Source organism: Mus pahari, chromosome 15, assembly GCF_900095145.1.
Source record: "Mus pahari chromosome 15, PAHARI_EIJ_v1.1, whole genome shotgun sequence".
NCBI lineage: Eukaryota > Metazoa > Chordata > Mammalia > Rodentia > Muridae > Mus > Mus pahari.
This window is the reverse complement of record NC_034604.1, coordinates 30726114-30745483: the sequence shown is the minus strand read 5'-3', so window position 1 is coordinate 30745483 and position 19370 is coordinate 30726114. Positions and strand designations below refer to the sequence as shown.

Here is a 19370-nt window from a genome sequence, read left to right as displayed (position 1 = left end):
AGGAGAGGAGAGGAGAGAAGAGAAGAGAAGAGAAGAGAAGAGAAGAGAAGAGAAGAGAAGAGAAGAGAAGAGAAGAGAAGAGAAGAGAAGAGAAGAGAAAAGGTTCAAAATATCTTTTCTTTTCCTCTTTTGAGGCACAGTCTCACTACATCAAGGGAACTAGCTCTAATTGCCTATGCCTTTCAAGTGCTGAGGTTAATGGTGAATACCCAGCCCAGATTTTTCTCATTTTTATATGGGTTTATATTTTATAAGGGTTTGTCTGAATGTTTATAATGCACCACATACATGCCTGAATCACAGAGATTAGAAGAGAGGGTCTGTGTTGAGTTTTGGTTTGTTGCTATGTAATGTAATCATAAATTCTGTATCCCAAGGTCTACTTGCCTCAAGATGAGGGGATTCTCACGCATAGCAACTTTTGTTGTGCAAACCTTGTTCCTTAATTTAAAACTATTGGTTGCATTAAAATGTCCACATCCAATTACTGGAGGAAATAGATGCAGGCAAATTTTCAGTTACCTGGTTGAGGGACGCAGGAGAGGGAAAATTTTAAATTGGTACAACTACAGGGCGAATCCTGAATCAGAGTTACAGGTGGTTTTGAGTCATATGGGTGATGGGAACTGAGCCCATGTTTTTGGCATGAATATCAAATGCTCTTCTCCAGTAAGTCTCCATTAAGACTTTAAGATTAAGCCTGTAAGATTTACTTTTATCTGTGTCTACCTGTCTGTGATGAGTGTATAATGATGTCCAGGGACCCTCAGAGGCCAGGAAAAGGCAAATTTAGCAGCTAGGGGCAGACTAGGGTACATAGTTAGACCTTGTCACCTAAGCAATACATACCCGCAACACCAGTTTTTTGTACTTCTCAGACAGATCAACTTTAACGCATCTCCCCTGAAACCAAAGTGCCTTCTTTAGACAGTGGTCAACCATTGCCATTGCATCTTCTCTGGTTTCCATCTCAATAAAAGCCTGGTAGGAGGGAGGGGAAGAAACCCACAATGACATTACTTTTACTGAAATTGCACTAAAATTATCTTATTTTACATCATGAAATCATTAAAAAAACAAAACAAAACAACAACAACAAAAAAAACAATACTCTCCTGATTCTGGGAATTGCTGGTAATTGAATCCTAAGACTTGTTTCATTCCTTGTCCTCTTCTTTACATAAAAATTTCAAATATGAGTAAAGTGAATTCAGCTACTAAATTTGGATTCTGAAAAGCTGGCCAATGTCTCATGTTTTAAGTCTAGCACTTAACAAAACAAAATAAAACCTACAACCCAGTGCACAAATACTCAAAGCTGGGTGTCTACACATGTTTAATAAGACCGTTGACTTTTACGACTTTTACGAAGGAAATTCTTCTTCTTCTTCTTCTTCTTTTTCCTTTTTTTTTGATTCAGGGTTTCTCTGTGTAGCACTGGCTATCCTGGAACACACTCTGCAGACCTGGGTGGCCTCGAAATCAGAAATTCGCCTGCCTCTGTCTCCCAAGCGCTGGGATTAAAAGTGTGCGCTTAGGAAAAAAACCAAAACATTTTACTTCCAACTTTGTAATTTTCAAAACTTACGAAAATTGTGTGTATGTGTATGAAAGAGAGAGAGAGGAGAGGAGAGAGAGAGAGACAGAGAAAGAGAGAGAGAGAGAGAGAGAGAGAGAGAGAGAGAGAGAGAGAGAGAGAGAGACAGAGAAAGAGAGAGAGAGAGAGAGAGAGAGAGAGAGAGAGAGAGAGAGAGAGAGAGAGAGAGAATGTATACATTTCTATTATTGACATCCACTCCTAGCAAACCAAATTATCTTAAAAGTACATTGAGAATTACTCTTTAAAAAAAACCTGCCCGCCGGGCGTAGTAGCGCACAGTCTTTAATCCCAGCGCTCAGCGGATTTCTGAGTCCAAGGTTAGCCTGGTCTAAAAAGTGAGTTCCAGGACAGCCAGAGCTATAGAGAAACCCTGTCTCGAAAAAACAAAAACCAAAAACAAAAACCATGCTCATGACTTTACCTGACTTTTCATCCTCATCAAGATATAATTTTTTATTTTCCCATAAGGCTCAGCAAGCTTGAGGACGGCACTATCAGAATAGCCAGAATGAGGTAAGTTGCTGAGATGTATCACACGCCCAAGTTCTTGCTTTTGATCAAACTTCTGATCTGGTTTTCCTTCAGGTTTCTTTAAAAACAAAACCAGGGAGGAAATTAGAAAAAAAAAAAAAAAAAGATTAAAATGCAAGTTAAAGGTTGATATTTATGTTACAATTACTAACAGCTTAAGTTTTAATTAACTAACCTAACAAATACAGAAGTGATATTAAACTAACTATATATACAAAACCTAGAGGCAAGGACAAATAAAAGGCCACTACCTTTATTCTCTTATACTTCTGGGATAAATGAACTCTCACTGGCTTGCCAAACACTAATGCTGGTGTAGTTGTATAATAATCCACAGCAGCCTGAGCATCTTCTGTGGTGGCCATTTCAATAAATGCCTAAAATTACACAAAAAGAAATTTGTAAAAATGTTACTCCCAATATTTACAGATTTTACATTATTGTATTTAATTCTTTTATAGAGAACATCTTCAATAACCAAAATGTAAATAAAAGACCATTGTTGTCAAGCTGATATTTTACTTAGGAATCACAAATCTTTCATTTATTATAGCTAACAATCTATTTAGCTTTAGCACCTTACCTTTCTTCTGATATTTGAAATTGACAATTAAAAATGACATCAAAACTCATTAAATTTCTTTAATATATGAATACCATGAGTTAACTAATGTCCAACTCATACCTCATTAATTTTATTTAAAATCAGATGATTTGAAATGACTCCAAATGGTTCCACCAGTTGTAACAGCTGGTATCTCAAGTTTTTTCCTCGCTGAAAATCCATAATGTGAACAACTCGGCTGGTTTCCTACACATTAGAGGGACACACACAAACAAAAAAAGTCCTTTTAAAAAAGCATTTTGAGAAACTTAAACATGTATTTACCAGACAGCAGTATGTAATACTTAGCATGTAGTAAGCATAAAGCCCTAGGTTAAATATCTAGCACTAATTTACATATACACATACAACTTTCACATATTTTTTATATGTGTGCGTATTCCCACTAGTGCCTGTAGAGACCAGAAGAGGGTTAGATTCCCTGGAGTTGACATCATAAAACACTGAGCTACTCAACATCAGAGTTGGCACCAAACTCCAATAGCCACGTTACTACTAACTGCTAAGCCCCATACTAACATTTTTAAAGAGTGGCTCCCCCCACATCATCTCAATGTTTGTTTTTTCTTGGTGGGGGGGCCCCGTACGTGTGCATGCCGGTGTGCAAGTGTGTATGGGGGTGAGTGTTTCTTGTTTTGGGTGGTTAGGGAGAAAATACAATTAAAATATATTGCTTATATTTTTTTTACTTTATAATCAACCTGAAAACATTATTACTTAACTTTTTAGCATTATAGAGAATTTAAAGTACAGAGCATATTAAATGTTATGGGAATAAATTCGTGTATTTTCTGGGTTTTTTTTTTTGAGACAGGATTTCACATGTATCTTTGGCTGTGTCCTAAACCTCACTATGTGAACCAGCCTGCCTCTGCTTCCTGAGTGCTATACATATGCCACCACGCCTGAACTGGAATAAATTCTTCCAAACAACAGAACAAAACAAATCAAAAAAATCAAATGGTGGTTATTGTCAAATTTCAAAAACATTCATTCTTTCTACAAATCCTTACATCATTCTTCCTCTTTACTTTTTCTTTTTTCTTCTCTTTTTTCTTTTTTTTTTTTTTTTTTGGTTTTTCGAGACAGGGTTTCTCTGTATAGCTCTGGCTGTCCTGGAACTCACTTTGGAGACCAGGCTGGCCTCGAACTCAGAAATCCACCTGCCTCTGCCTCCCGAATGCTGGGATTAAAGGCGTGCGCCACCACACCTGGCTCTCTTTACTTTTTCAAGACAGGGTTTGTCTGTATAACCCTGGAACCAACAGAGATCTGCTACCTTGCCCTTACTACATTTTTTAAAATTATATGTGTGGACATTCACATGCTGTGGTGTTAGGTCAGAGAGCAACTTGAGGGAACTGGTTCTTTCCTTCTACCATGTTCGTCCTGCGATCTTTCCAAGCTAATTCTGTTTATGAAGTCTTTTAACTACTACCAGTCATGTCAAAGCATGTCAAAGCTTAAAAATACACACACACAAACACACACACACTTTTAATTTTTTAAAAAAAATAGAGTCACGAGCCCGGCATGGTGGCGCATGCCTTTAATCCCAGCACCCAGGAGGCAGATGCAGGAGGATTTCTGAGTTCGAGGCCAGCCTGGTCTATAAAGTGAGTTCCAGGATAGCCAGGGCTACACAGAGAAACCCTGTCTCAAAAAACCAAAATAAAAATAAAAATAAAAAATAAGAGTCACATATTGCCCCTGACTTGCCTCAAAGTCAAAGAGATCTACCTGACTTTGTCTCCTGAATGTTGGGATTAAATGAATGCCCTCACACCCAGATCCTAAACGTTTTCTAATTAAAATGCCCATCCTGTTATAATGACTGTGATTCAGATTGAATCACGAGAGTCGGTCATTGGTGGTATATGCCTTTAATTCCAGCATTCTAAGGCAAAAGCAGCTGGATCTCTGACTCTGAGGACAGACCTATTCTACCACAGCCTACACAAAGAAACCCTGTCTCGAAATCCTGTCAACCCCCACAAAAGATTCAATTAATAAACATTTAAATGGAATCACATTCCCAACAATAATTATGGAGAGAAGCAATAGCTGTATCACGAACCACTCTGCCTTTTTGCATGTGTCTTGGTCCCTGTAGGTTCCCATTACCAGCACCTGTGTAGAGCAAATAAGAAAAATTTTAAATGAATTACAATAAATGTATTTCCTTTGCAAAACAAGGTTTTTCTTTTAAAAATGGACATCTTTCAAATACAAATGGAAAGACATTTATAAATGACTGTCTTTTTATGCTGTTACTTTAAAAGAACTTTTCAATGAACATTCCTATACCACCATTTACACTAAAGGTAGTTATAGTAAAAGTTACTATTAAAGACACTATGAATTTCATATAATCACCCAGATTTCCTCTTGGTCCAACTGCTGGTCCTCCAAGATGAAATGAAGGAGGCGGCGGTCCCAGAATCCCTGGTGCTGGGTTTGTAGACTGCTGCAGCATGAATGGATCACCCCTAGTAATAAGAACAAAATAAAGTATAAATAAACTACCTCTTAAATAACTGTGACTGTGTTAAGCTTTAGAAATATTTGTATATAAAGTAGTAGAAAATGTGTAAAAGTAAAAGAAAAATAATCACTTCATTATTTTCTGAAAATTCCTTACACTGGTACTTTAAAAAAATGTTATTTGGTGAAGAAATAAAAAAAAAATTCATTAAACAAGAAAATTAACCTTGTATGCCTTACACTGATCTCCTTTATCAACAATAAATAGCCTTAAAAATCTTAACTTACATTGTGTGTCCAGTATCATTGTCAGGATTCCATTCTGGGTAGCTTTAAAAAGATCAGAAAATTAATTTTAAAATAAAATGGTTCTCACAAAGTAGCTCTGTTAAGCCTCTAAAACAGAGATGATTAGTAAAGTTATGAGAATCTACATTGTCAAATGCATTTAATAGATATTTCAAAAAGAACTTCAGGCACCAAATGATTTGGAATAAATTTGGAGTTGTAAACATAAAGTGTTACAAGCTGAAATGTTCCTTTCTTTTGTTAAATTGTAAGCAGGGAAAATGCTGCACAAGGAATTAGGAAGCAGGTTATATAAATAAAAATCAGTGGCCTTCCTCACTATGAGATATCAGAGCAGAGTTAAGGTATGGCATCAGAAAGAAAGGACAGCCCCAAAGGAATTACGTATGTATGGACTGGACAATATGTGCTACAGTAGGCTGCTTCTTTGAATTCCATTTCAATGTAGCAGTCAAAATACAGAACTAAAGACATGTATGTCAAAGATTTCCACATGCAACTTCACTTGGTTTCTAGTAATTTTAAATTATTCTTCCCTATTTTGTTTTACAGCATGTATTAGCTATTATTAAGGTGTTATCGTTTCATTAATTCTACTGAAACTCTTTAACAGGCCAATGTATATTTATCCTAGAAATTAAAAATTAATAAAGCATTATTACATCTATTATTCATCAAGATATTCTTATATATCTGTGATTAAATATTAACCAGACATCATCAATTATGACAGTAACACCATATGCATAAGTAAATGACCAAATCCCCCAAACCAACGATGGCTGTTTCTGATTCACGATACGGATGCTTTATATGTATTTCAAATTCCTACATTTCAAGAAGAAGCTGGCATCGACGACTGTGACTTGCTCCATTGATATGTTGACTCCACTCCTGCAGCAAAGTAAATTAGTAGAATTAACAAAAATTAATAGCCAAAATCTTTATATGAACCATTAAATTAATGTTTATGCACTATCAGGTTGTATGAACACTTCCTGATGTATAAAAATCACATTGGTTTATGTTAAAACAATTCCTGAGTCCTTAAAGCTTGATCCTGCCCTCAAATACTCTATGCACATTCTTGGAAAAACTGGATTAACTTGGTCAACATAATTGAGACCTGACATGGAAAGATGTAGACAGGAAAGATCAAGAAGAATAATGGACCTTAAGGTCAGCTGAGCACACAGTAACTGCTGTGGACCAAGCTTAAGTATCCACTGTTATTGGAACTGATATTTAATAATATTCTGCATGTTCAAATAGCCACATATCTAGACTTCTAGGAGATGTGTATGAATAATTAGCTTATAGTTGAATCTTTAATTTCATCTAGCCTTTTAGACAAATTCCAAATATACTATACTTTCTACTATAGCAAAACCAAAACAAAACCACCCCCAAAACAAAAACTTAAACAAAAAACTTCAACAATAACAAAAGCACTGTCAAAAAGGCCAACATGATTTAATGTAAATGGCTTATCTAAGAAATGTTCCCCATTTATCAAAATTTTAAGTTTCCACATTTCCCTAAAATTGGTGTCTTTCCCCCAAATTTGAAGGAAACAATATATTCCATCAATATTTTCTTCTTTGAGATTTATTTTAAAATATAAAGCATTAACTAAATTCATTTGATTCAAATTAATTACCCTATCTCTAGGAAAAAAGAAATCCAGTTTAACTTTTTATCCAATATTAATAGTTAAATTAAGGTGGGCTTTGCCACCAAAATGCCTCTGCTTATTTCCTAAATTACAACATAATTAGCTATGTCTCCTAAGTTTAAATTATTTATATTTGCTACAACAAAAGTCTTCTATGGTGGTGAAAAATGAATGACTTAATAAAGGTAAACAAACTATCAGAACCCTCCCAAATATAATGAGGTCATCTATACTGCACTGTTTTAAAAATCTATTGTTTTACAAGTAGTTTTGACTTTTCAAATTCCCACAAATCAGACAATTTCTAAAATAGACACTGTTCTTGAAATATCTAAATAGAATATAAACATGGGCAGGCAATGTAATTTTCTCAAATTGGGATTAGAGAGCTTCAGCATCTCTATACAGCATCGATTCACACAACTTGCCTTTTATGAAGGCCCAAAATGAAGTTTTATAATTGGATGCTAATTTCTAAGTTTTATTTGTTATATTTTATGCTCTAAGAAAGTTAACTAAAACCCTGTGAAAGAAGTGAAATAGAACGTAGCCAAATAAAATAACGCTTAGAATGTGAGGTGCTATCAACTACTTACTGTTCTTAGTTAAGTCTGAAAGCTATATTCTTCCAAAAGTTATAGGAACTGGAGAGATTTCTATTGCTGTTATACAATAGTTTCTACTTGCAACACAACAGACCATTACTGAAAGCCATTTTAAAAATGGCTATGAGCAAGAGGCGCCATGGGTAAATTCACAAAATTCAGGAAAAGGGACTAAACAAACAAATCCATCAACCTAAAGAATTTCAGAACAATTTCAGATACAAGTATTGATCCTTAAGAAGCAGTGTTTAGGAAAAGAATGCTATCATATTAAGCATGCTTCTGAATCTATAGGAAATAGAAAGGACACAGAGCTGAAAAGAAATTATATCCAATCCCCCATGTCCTTTAAGTTTCAAGTTTATGGTAAAAAAATGTGGCTGGTCTTTCAAGTACTAAAAAGAAGGCCAAGATCAGAAATTTAGTTACACACCTCCCACCCATTCATCATAAATCAGCTCTACTGTACCTAATCTCTTACTGTCTAGTTTAAAATGAAGACTAAGATTCCAATGGTTAGAAAAACCAAAACCAAACAAAAAACCAAAACCAATCAAACAACCAACCAAACAAACAAAAAAAAACCAAAAACCTTCTTGATTATGTAAGTTGTAAAACAATCATTCTAGAAGCATTTCCAAAGTGCAGAATAGAATGTAATTTAAAGACCTAACTAATACTAAAAGGAAAAAATAGAAACTCAAGTCCTAAGACAAAAATGTTACAGTGGGCATTTTCTATAAGTTGAGAGAAGTTTGAGATTACATGCTATTTTATGTTCTAAAATGACCTTAAAAGAATTCAAAGGAAGACCATTACTTAAAAATCACCTAAAAATAGAAAATAAGGGCACTCCATCTTGACAAGTTACTATCATGCTTTTCATGTGAACTTTGTATAATGTAGGCTATTTAACATTACTCTTCAGTGAAAACAACAGATTTTCCAAGTTATGCAGTGATACCAGAGAGCAGGATACTTAATTTTTTTCATTGTCTATGTCCACAAGATTTTCTTTTTAAAAAAGTTTGTATCTGTCCACATTTTATTGCTGAGGTTAATTAATTGCCTTTTCAATGAAGCAGATACACAGAAAACATCAGGTAAATTGAGGCTATAAAACTATAAAACACTTAGAAAATCCACATCCTTAAACTTGTTCAAATTGGTCTAACCTACAAACACAAATTTTGTAAACCCAATAGTTAAGCAAAAATTGAATATACCTAATATTTAAGAGTATGCAAAACTAACTACAAACCAAACATTTTATAGGCTAAAAAAACTCCTTAATCCAAAGTGTCAGCAAGTATTTCAAACTGCTCTTTTCACTTAAATTATTAGCCTTTTTAGGAACTAGGAAGTTATAAAATTTGGAGAGAAAAAAAAGCCTTATTACAAAACATAAACTTTTATCTGACAATCCTCCTATGTTCCTTTCTTCCAATTGCAAAGATTCACAGTTCTTTAAGATCATTTCATTTGATCAATGTAACTATTTCCCTTAAAATTTAAGAGATTTTTTCTGAGAATACTAGTCAAGTAATTTCTGCTTGGTAAAGAGGTTAAGAGGTAACATAGAAGTCATTCAAATTTAATGGAACCTTTTCATTTACACTAGTCTAAATCTTAAAAGTTTAGTACAGAGAAAAACCATGGCATATTTAGTATATCTAAAAATTCTAAATGAATAAAAATAAAGTATTTTAATTTTACTTTTAATAAAATTGTCTAACAAATAAGATTTGCTGAACTCTAGGTTTTATTTCTTGGTTGAAACAGGGTTTCATTTTATAGTCCTGGCTGGCCTGGAGATCAGGCTGGCCTAGAGATCCACCTGTCTCTGCCTCCCCAGTGCTGGGATTACAAGAGTGAGCTACCATGCCTGGCAGTTCACTTCTTAAAAAAAAAAAAATAATAATAATAATAATAATAATTATAATAATAATCTACAAATCTAAATTTGGCATTTATGGTAACTTATTCAAGATAGGATAAAAGATTAAAAGATAAAAATGCTGGAAACTAATCACAGAAAAGAGAATAAAACATAAAAAAACGTTAACAGGTGGATTAAAAAAAAAGTCAAACACTAAAACAAAAAAAATGAAATTAAAAGAAAGTGATTATGAAAAGAAAATGTCTCAGATGTTGCTGTAAAGAAAAACCCTGTAACAGTAACCATAAAAATCAATCTCATGGTAGCACTTATTCCAGTTAAGCACACTGGGGAAAAATGAATGGTCATAGATTATAGAACAAGCTAGTGGGGTGCTGCAGCACCATTGACTTTAAGTCAACTGTAATATATACTGAAAAATAGGTTTTAAAACTCCATGAGAATGAGTAACACTGAAAAGGTTGAAAGAGAAGGACAACATATTTAAAAGGGCATTTTGAAATGGTTTCCATTTTGCCAGATGTGATAATTAAAGGAGAATTAGTTTTCCTTTTTTCCCCCACAAATGACTACACCAGAAGTACAATAAGCCTAAATCAGAAAGTTGTTTTTTTTTTTTAAAACAAGGAACACAGAGCAGAATAATGTAGTCAATGATTTATCAGAGTCTCTAAAGGGACAGATGCAATAAATATGGGATAATAAAAAGTGAGCTTTGAATATGTTTAAGCAAGTTGTGGAAACGGAGAAAAAAAATGATGAAATTTTTCAGTCATAGTATGAGAGTTTGTGTTAAAGGGAAATTAAAAACGGAAGAATGAACTAATCTAAAATATGAAACATACTGAAACACATACCAGGGCTCTACATTAACTCTTTCCCTGTAGCCACAGATAAGGAAAAAAGAGAATTGTCTAAGAATATATATTTGACTACATATAAATCAGCAATCAAGACAGATGGAAAGCTGAAATCTAGCATCCTAAATGGAAAGCACATTGACTTCAGGGGGAAAAAATGCTTAAAACAATTCAGCAAAGCAGACTGGGGGAGAAAAAAGCCTGCTTAAATATGATTAAGAAGAACTTACTGATGCCAAAAAACAAAAACCCAAAAAAACAAAACAAAAACAAAAAAAACCATCAAGATAATTCCAGTGGATGACAGCTTTGTGGCAAGAAGCATTCTAGGTAGACTGTATCATTAATGTAAAGCCCTGGTTTATATTGCTCAAAAACAATTACCTTCCAAATAGTGTTCTCAAAAGTATAACAATTTTTGATCAACTCAATGTCATCAGACTACAGAATTAGAGTAAAAGATATAGATAAATACAGAATAGGCACTACAATGTAAAAGAAATTAGAAGCATCTGTTGCTTTAACTCACCTTATTAGAATGAACTGGCAAATCACATATAGAGCACAGATGGGGATAACCCTTCGGTAAGAGTCCATGGAAGTCTTCAATATTGCTACTTGGAGGAGCGCCCCTCTTTTTCTCAAAGAGAGATCTCTCTTGTAAAGGGCCAGGACCACGTCCCATTCTCTCATACTCACTGTCAAATTTATGATAGTTATGCGAGGTCTCACCAAAAAAAGAATCATCCCTACACCTTTCTCCATCTCTTAATCTGTCATCTTCATAATCCATTCTGTCATAATAACCAGATTCTTGAGAACGACTTCCATGGTCATAATCAAGCACTGGGTTGAGACTAGGACCACGATCATCAAAACTATCTCTTCTAAAGTGCCTTTTTTCTTCCCAATCATCCCTAGGTACTCTGTATGGTGGCTCCCGTGTAGCAGATCTGCCATCTCTACCATAACTCAATGTAGGGCCTTCTTCAGTTCTCCTCCTTTTAAGCTGTAGAAGAATTTGGGGCAAGTTCTCAGGAGTAATCTTGTCCTCTGGATAACGACTCAGTTCATCTAAGTCTCTAGCAGACAGACCAAAGCTGGCCAAAATATTACTGGCCTGGTCTGTATCTCCACGGTGTTGAGAAGACAAAGGGAGTGGACCTCTACTTCCAATGTTAAATATAGACTGCAAATTATGGGAAGAAGTACTAGCAGAAGACAGTGCACTATGAGCTCCTTGTTGATTCAATGAAGAACTCATTCCAAGATTCATTAAACTAGCAAGGCGTGCAGTACCCTGGTTCATCCTTCCAAGAGATGCTGGCATACTTAAAGACTGGGTAGCAGCAGCAAGAAGGCCTATTCCTGCTGCAGACAGGTCACGCCCATGACCCTGTGAATCCCTACCGAGAGATGACTGCTGGAATGACTTGGACATTGTAGAACTATCTCTTGTCTATTTTATAGATCAAAAAAAAAAAAAAAAAAGTTTTAAAAGACGGCCAAAAAGAAAGCTCAAGCTAGAAAGCTAGGTTAACTTTGCTTCAAAAATGGTAACGCCAAGAAAAAGGATCAATAAGGACTGTAGAATCTTCTTCAAGCTGAGAACCAGCAGACAACTCTGTAGAAAAATAAGCAGTTTTAGTCATAAATCCCTTTAGTAGATGCTTTTTTTTTTTTTAAGAAAAAAAATTTACGCATCATGTTGATTTAAAAAAACCACTTAAGATCTCAAACTTACAAGGAATTCATTACATATCTTAAACAGATTCTGGATATATGCAGAGCCTGCATATAGATAGTTAAAAAGTAGTTTTTCATGCTGAAATTTAACAAAGGGAATTTCAAATTGGGCTTAAAAACATATAAATCCGAAGGTGAGATGTTTGGGTGCATCAAAATTTCATTGAAAACATTGATGGGTTCTTCTTTTAGAAGAATAAAAATATACTATCGTACAATGCTGAAGTTCTATAAGACTTAAAAAAAAAATCAAAATTAAAAAAAAAAAATCAAGGTCAGCAAGTCAAAGATGAACCAGTTGTATTCTGCTTTAGAAAATGAGACCTATTATCACTCTCAGAAAGAACCAAGTAAAATCACAAGTAAATGAAGCTTAGGGGTCAAGCATCTGATGTAAGATCTAAGATCAAGTAACAGTTGAGACCTTCATGCAGCAAAAATAATTTGAGGTGAAGACAGATGTGAATAAGAAAAATAAGTAATTTCCTACAAATTTAAGGATTTCTGCAATTTAAGCCACACAACTAACTGCCTTCTTACTGACCATCCTGTACCAGGCAGTGCTCATTCGATACCTACTCTTATAAGGAGAACAATTTTGGTCAGTATAGAAACAGAACTACCAAGAAAAAAACCCCAGATATAGGAAATACAGGTGATTTAAAGAAGGGAAACATCCCAAGTTAGCACCTATTATTGTTCATTTAATGTTCAAGGCTATAACATCTCTAGAGTTCAAAAGCTTATGAATGAAATCTAAGATCTTGTTAACAGATTTCTGCAAACTCTTCACAAGAACAGCCCAGTAGCTTGAAAACTTTTGATTATGATCCTTCAAGATGTGTTTCTGGATGGAACTTATTTTATTAAATCTGTTGCACTGCATCTCAAAACTATTATAAGGATATGCAAAGTATTAACATGTGAGTCCCATAAAGCATTAGTTAAAAAATACAATACAACCAATGTTTTCTGTAGGACAACTTTACAATCTCAAGATAAATCTGATCAATTTGCCACAGACTTCTACTATGATGCATTGCTTTTTCAGTTTTATGTTAATTAGCCAAATACGGAAGCATTGGGAGTTTAATAAAATTTATACTAAAACTCAGAAAATACCCAATAGTTAAAAGTCAACTATAGGATCAATTCCATCAATGATATATTAAAGTAAAGATATACTGGACGAACACAGAGGCAGAGGAAGAGTAAAAAAAAAAAGTCACAGGCAAGAAAGATTTGGACTGGATAAAAAAAAAAATAGATGTAATAAAGTAAGACACAAATGCTATCAGTGGTAGCTGGAATTACAGATGTTTTTGTACACCAAGAAAGATGAATTTGAGAAAAGACACCAAGGAAACTTGTTCTAGACAAGATCCACTTACGTACTCTACTTAAGCTTTGAGTTAAGATTAGTGAAGAGAAGAGTTAGTGAACAGTGGATGAAAGTTTTTTTTAATAGTACCTTTAAAATGCCAAAGACCAGCAGGCTGAAATACTATATACATTAGTATTAATGTCTACATTTTATATACACCTTTAAAAAAAAAAAGCCATTTTCAAAATAAAAATTTTTAAAACATTATGGTTAATATTTATCACAGCTTTGACTTTTATGTTACAAAGCCTTTTATTATTCAAAAGCCTGTCTTTTGAAAAAATTGCTAAAATAGTAATTTGTTGCACATTAAAAAAGACCATATTTTAAGGAAACAATCATTTTAAGTTAGAGACATCAATTATATTCTTGTACTTTACATGAAAACAGTGGATCTGGAAAACCAAGTTAAGGTAAAAGACAAAACAAAATGGATGTTAGAAAGACTCAGAAAAGGGAGGACAAACAATATAAATCCTATGACAAGTGCAATTCCACAAGAACCACTTCTTAATTACTTTTTTTGTTTGTTTGTCTTTTGTTTTTCGAGACAGGGTTTCTCTGTATATCCCTGTACTGGAAACTCAGAAATTCGCCTGCCCCTGCCTCCCAAGTGCTGGGATTTAAGGCCTGCATCACCACGCCCGGCTCTTTATTTACTTTTAACATACTTAATTTCAAAATGCAGCTACGAACAACACTGAAGTAGCATTACTCAAAAAAAGAACTTAAGTTGGATTTTTAACTGATACAAACCAAATAAATTGCCACACCCCACACGCCCACCCTGGGTCAGCAGTAGTGCTCATAAATATAAACTCAGCACTTAAGCTGAGTAGTAACGAGGCAGTAGGAGGTCTTTGAGTTTGAGGCTACACAGTTCCACACACACATTCTAAGACATCTTGGAACCTGGCTTCAGAAAAACTCAGAAGTGTGTTATGTAACAAAGAGAAATCAGGCATGAAAAGCACTGCTCAGAAAATATGAAAACAGTGCCACTAGTAGTATTTTTAGTCAATGAACCTACGAATACAAACCGTTTTTTAAGGACTCATTTTCATGGGACCTGACTCATTAGTAAAGCATAATACTGAACTACCTATAAAAAGTTCAAGCCGGGCGTGGTGGCGCACACCTTTAATCCCAGCGCTCGGGAGGCAGAGGCAGGCGGATTTCTGAGTTCGAGGCCAGCCTGGTCTACAAAGTAAGTTCCAGGACAGCCAGGGCTACACAGAGAAACCCTGTGTCAAAAAACCAAAAAAAAAAAAAAAAAAAAGTTCAAGGGCTGGGGATCATTTAGTGGAAATGATCAGTGGAAAAAGTTTGATCTCAGGAGCAGACAGAAAGGTTTGGGAGACCCAAAGAATTGTCTTCTTGTGGCATTTGCTGTCCCACATCCTCGTTGCAGCATGTTCTTATCCCCAGTTGTAAGTAAACATTTTTTTTAAACTAAGGAACTGAAAGCTTGAGATGTTTGTTACCCAGTGAGAAGAATGCTTTTAAAATCTTGGGCTTAACCTCTATCACTGATATATCACTCAATTGTGATCCTAGCATAATGTCCACATTTGAAGCTTGGCTTCAAACTCAAGATGCTCTTGCTTCTACTTCCAGAGAACTGACAGAGTAGAGGCCGGAAGATCACAAGCAAAGGTCATTTTCAGGTACAAAAAATAGAGTTCTGAGAGCTAACCTACGAATGTAATGTCAAAATACAATCTACCTATAAATTCTAAATGTCCATTCATGAATGGACAATCTTCCACTCTCCAAACACAAAACATCCCCACCCTCTAAAAATCAGGAAAACTAACAAAACTTACCAAAGTTAACTTTAATTTTAATTAACTTTTTTAAAATAGTTTTACTTTGGGTAGGACGGGAACGGAATAGTTCAGTGGGCTACTTGCTTGCCTAGCATATTTAAGAAGTCTTGAGTTCAACTGCAAGTATTATACAAATAAATGAATAAATGCAATTTACTACAATTTAAATCAGTTTACTTTATACTTGAAATACAAAGGCAGCAGGATCTTGCTCTACATAGTAAGTTTAGAGCTTACATAGGTCTTACATAGTAAGACCTTGTCTCAAAATGAAACAAAATTATTTTTGTTGTTTTTCCAGACAGGGTTTCTCCGTGTAGCCCTGGCCCTCCTGGAACTCACTTTGTAGACCAGGCTAGCCTCGAACTCAGAAATCTGCCTACCTCTGCCTTCCATGTGCTGGGATTAAAGACATGCACCACCACCGCCCAGCAACAAAGATATTTTTATGTGTGCAGTGAACATGAGTGTGGTTACAGGATAGCTTGCAGGAATTAGTATTCTCCTTTTACTATGTGGTTCTTGGGGATTAAATAAACTCAGGATGTCAGGTTTGGCTAAAAGCAAACTAGCCCAATGATCAAAATTGACCAATTTATTAAAATATGCATTTACATACATAACAAACTATTATTTCACATAACAATACAACTCTCCTGAGTATTAAATATTCTTTATTTAATTTTTTTTTAGATTAAAAATACTAGGTAATTTTACCTAACCATTGTATTCTAATCCGGTGATGTCAGGCCAAGTGAGACCTGGTCTTAAGAAGATGTAAGGCATTCCTGAAGACACCTGGCATTGTCTGACATATTTCTTCATATCTTTAAAAAAGAACTAAAATATGCCAGAAAAAAAAAAAACTGTTAAAAGTTATCTATTATTGTCACATCTTGAGTTAGGTTCTCAATTATATAAAATAATCACTTCTTGTTTTGTTTTGTTTTTTGGTTTTTCGAGACAGGGTTTCTGTTTAGCCCTGGCTGTCCTGGAACTCACTTTGTAGACCAGGCTGGCCTCAAACTCAGAAATCCGCCTGCCTCTGCCTCCCAAATGCTGGGATTAAAGGCGTGCGCCACCACGCCCGGCAAAATAATCACTTCTTAAAAACACATTTGTTGGGCAGTAGAATGGCTCAGCAGTTAAGAGCACTGGATGCTCTTCCAGAGTTCAATTCCCAGCAATCATATGATAGCTCACAACCATTTGTAATGGGATCTGATGCCCCCTTCTGGTGTGTGTGAAGACAGCTACAGTGTACTCATATACATAAATAAACAAATCTTAAAAAAAAATTGTGGCCGGGTGGTGGTGGCACACGCCTTTAATCCCCCAGAACTTGGGAGGCAGAGGCAGGTGGATTTCTGAGTTCCAGGACAGTCAGGACTATACAGAGAAACCCTGACTTGTAAAACAAACAAAAACAAAACAAAACAAAAAAATTGTGCCTTAGTCGGGCGTGATGGCGCACGCCTTTAGTCCCAGCGCTCAGGAGGCAGAGGCAGGTGGATTTCTGAGTTCCAGGCCAGCCTGGTCTACAAATAGAGTTCCAGGACAGCCAGGGCTATACAGAAAAACCCGTCTCGAACAAATAAACAAACAAACGAAAATTATGTTCTTAAGTCTGCATGTGTCGTTCATATTGTGATACCAGTACTTGGCAGGCTGAGAAAGGAAATTTCTAGATCAACTTGAGCTACAGCGTGGGTACCAAGCTGGTGATATAGCAAGACAGTCTCTAAAACTAAAGCAACACAGAACAAATTAAAAGAACTAGAGATGTCAACTAATTTGATGGTGATTTAACCACCAGTGGTAGTTTAAGACATAACCAAAAAGTAGAAGCATGCAGGTAATAATATCATTCATTATATATTAAACTTTATTTAATCTCACGCTCATAAAAAGCTAAAAATAGTTACAAAACCTCAATTGTTTTAATATTCTCCTTCTGAGTCACACAAAAGATGGTAAAGGCAAGAACTTTTTAGATTTTTCTGCTTTTGGGTAGGTATGTGCTGTGAGGGCAGACATGCGTATGCCACATTACATATATAAAGGTCAGCACATAACTCAAAAGTAACTCTAGGAGGTGGAGAGATAGCTTAGCAGAAGACCTGAATTTGGCTCCCAGCTCTCACTATCTGAACTATCTGTATCTCCAGTTCAACGGTATCCACAACACTGGCATCTGCAGGCACCATACATGAATGCAATGTACCTGTATACATGGGTACAAAATACTCATATACATAAAATTAGAAGAGTCGATTATCTTCTGCCACTTGTGGACTCCAGGATCAAATTCAGGTCACACTAGTACCTCTACCCATTGTGCCATCTCATTGACACCTTTAGATTACAGGTATGAGCCATCATATTTATTTATAAGATTAGGACTTTTCAAATGTTTTTCACCAGGTTCCTGAGTTTCAAACTCAGGCTCTCATACACGATAAGCAAATACTCTACTACAGAGCTATACACTCCAAGCCCAAGGGGAAGATTTTTACACCAGTGTTAAGATTCATGTTCAAGGACAGGGTTGACAACTTTTCTTTTTTTGTTTTGTTTTTTAACTTGTTTGTTTTGGTTTTTTTGTTTTGTTTTGTTTTTCAAGACAGAGTTTCTCTGTATAGCCCTGGCTGTCCTCAAACTCAGAAATCCGCCTGCCTCTCCCAAGGGCTGGGATTAAAGGCGTGTGCCACCACGCCCGACACGACAACTATTCTTTTTTTTTTTTTAAAAAAAAAAAAGATTTATTATATTTAAGTACACTGTAGCTGTCTTCAGACACTTCAGAAGAGGGAGTCAGCTCTTGTGAGGGATGGTTATGAGCCACCATGTGGTTGCTGGGATTTGAACTCTGGACCTTCGGAAGAGCAGTTGGTGCTCTTACCATCTCACCAGCCCACGACAACTATTCTTTACAAGTTTCATTTGGTGGGGCTGGAGATATGGCTTAGCCATCAGAGAATCGATTCCTAGCACCCACATGGTGGCTCACAACCATCGATGACTTCAGTTTCAAGGAATGCCTGCCCTCTGTGGGCATCAGGCACATATGTGGTGCACAGACATACACACAAACTTTTTTTTATAAATCATTTCATTTGGAGGCTGGGATGTAGTTCATTGTGGAGCACTTAATGTGTGAGATCCTATGATCAATCCTTAGAACCATAAATATAATATTAAAAAAAAAAATCTGTCACTCATGAAACCTTGCAGAAGGCTTTAATAAAAGTTACCAGCACAGGGCTAGAGATGACTTAATGAGTAAATCTGTTTGCTGTGAAAGGGGACAAGTCAAATGCACAGAATGAATACCTGAAACCCCAACACTTCTACAGGACATGGGACTCAGAGGAGATTCCAAAAGTTGGAAGGCCAGCTAGCTTTGAGTACAAAGCAGAGTGGGGTGGAGAATAATTCTATGTCCATCAAGACAGAGCATCCATACATGTGAGACTGCATTTGCTCCTGCACAAACACAAGTTACATAGCAAGCCCCTGTTTCAAAAAAAAAAAAAAAAAAAAAAAAACAGAAACATTGTGTTTTCTAATATGTGCCCTGGATTGACAAAATAAGCTGAGTACCTTAACTGGATTTGAGGGGCAGAGGGGGATCATCCTATGCATTTCATTACAGGTGTTAGGTGTAGGTGTAGGTGTGTAGGGGTGTGTGTGTGTGTGTGTGTGTCTGTCTCTCTCTCTCTTTCTCTTTTTGTTTTTCGAGTCAGGGTTTCTGTGTCCTGGAACTCTGTAGACCAGGCTGGCCTCAAACTCAGAAATCCAAGTGTTGGGATTAAAGGCGTG

General features: G+C 35.7%; 1 protein-coding gene across 5 annotated transcripts in view; it reads right to left on the bottom strand.

The window, feature by feature from the left end:
• The window catches only part of Matr3 (matrin 3), a 32194-nt gene that overhangs the window by 8778 nt on the left and 4046 nt on the right, over positions 1-19370 (bottom strand). For all 5 annotated transcript variants that reach the window (XM_021215095.2, XM_029546750.1, XM_029546748.1 and 2 more), the window contains exons 2-10: positions 11119-12213; positions 6382-6443; positions 5529-5570; positions 5133-5245; positions 4834-4886; positions 2817-2942; positions 2383-2508; positions 2022-2189; positions 850-981 (exon numbers count right to left, since the gene is read on the bottom strand). In XM_021215095.2, the coding sequence (XP_021070754.1) occupies positions 850-981; positions 2022-2189; positions 2383-2508; positions 2817-2942; positions 4834-4886; positions 5133-5245; positions 5529-5570; positions 6382-6443; positions 11119-12030 (1734 nt within the window). In that variant the 5' untranslated portion in view covers positions 12031-12213. The remainder of the gene's footprint in view (positions 1-849; positions 982-2021; positions 2190-2382; positions 2509-2816; positions 2943-4833; positions 4887-5132; positions 5246-5528; positions 5571-6381; positions 6444-11118; positions 12214-19370) is intronic.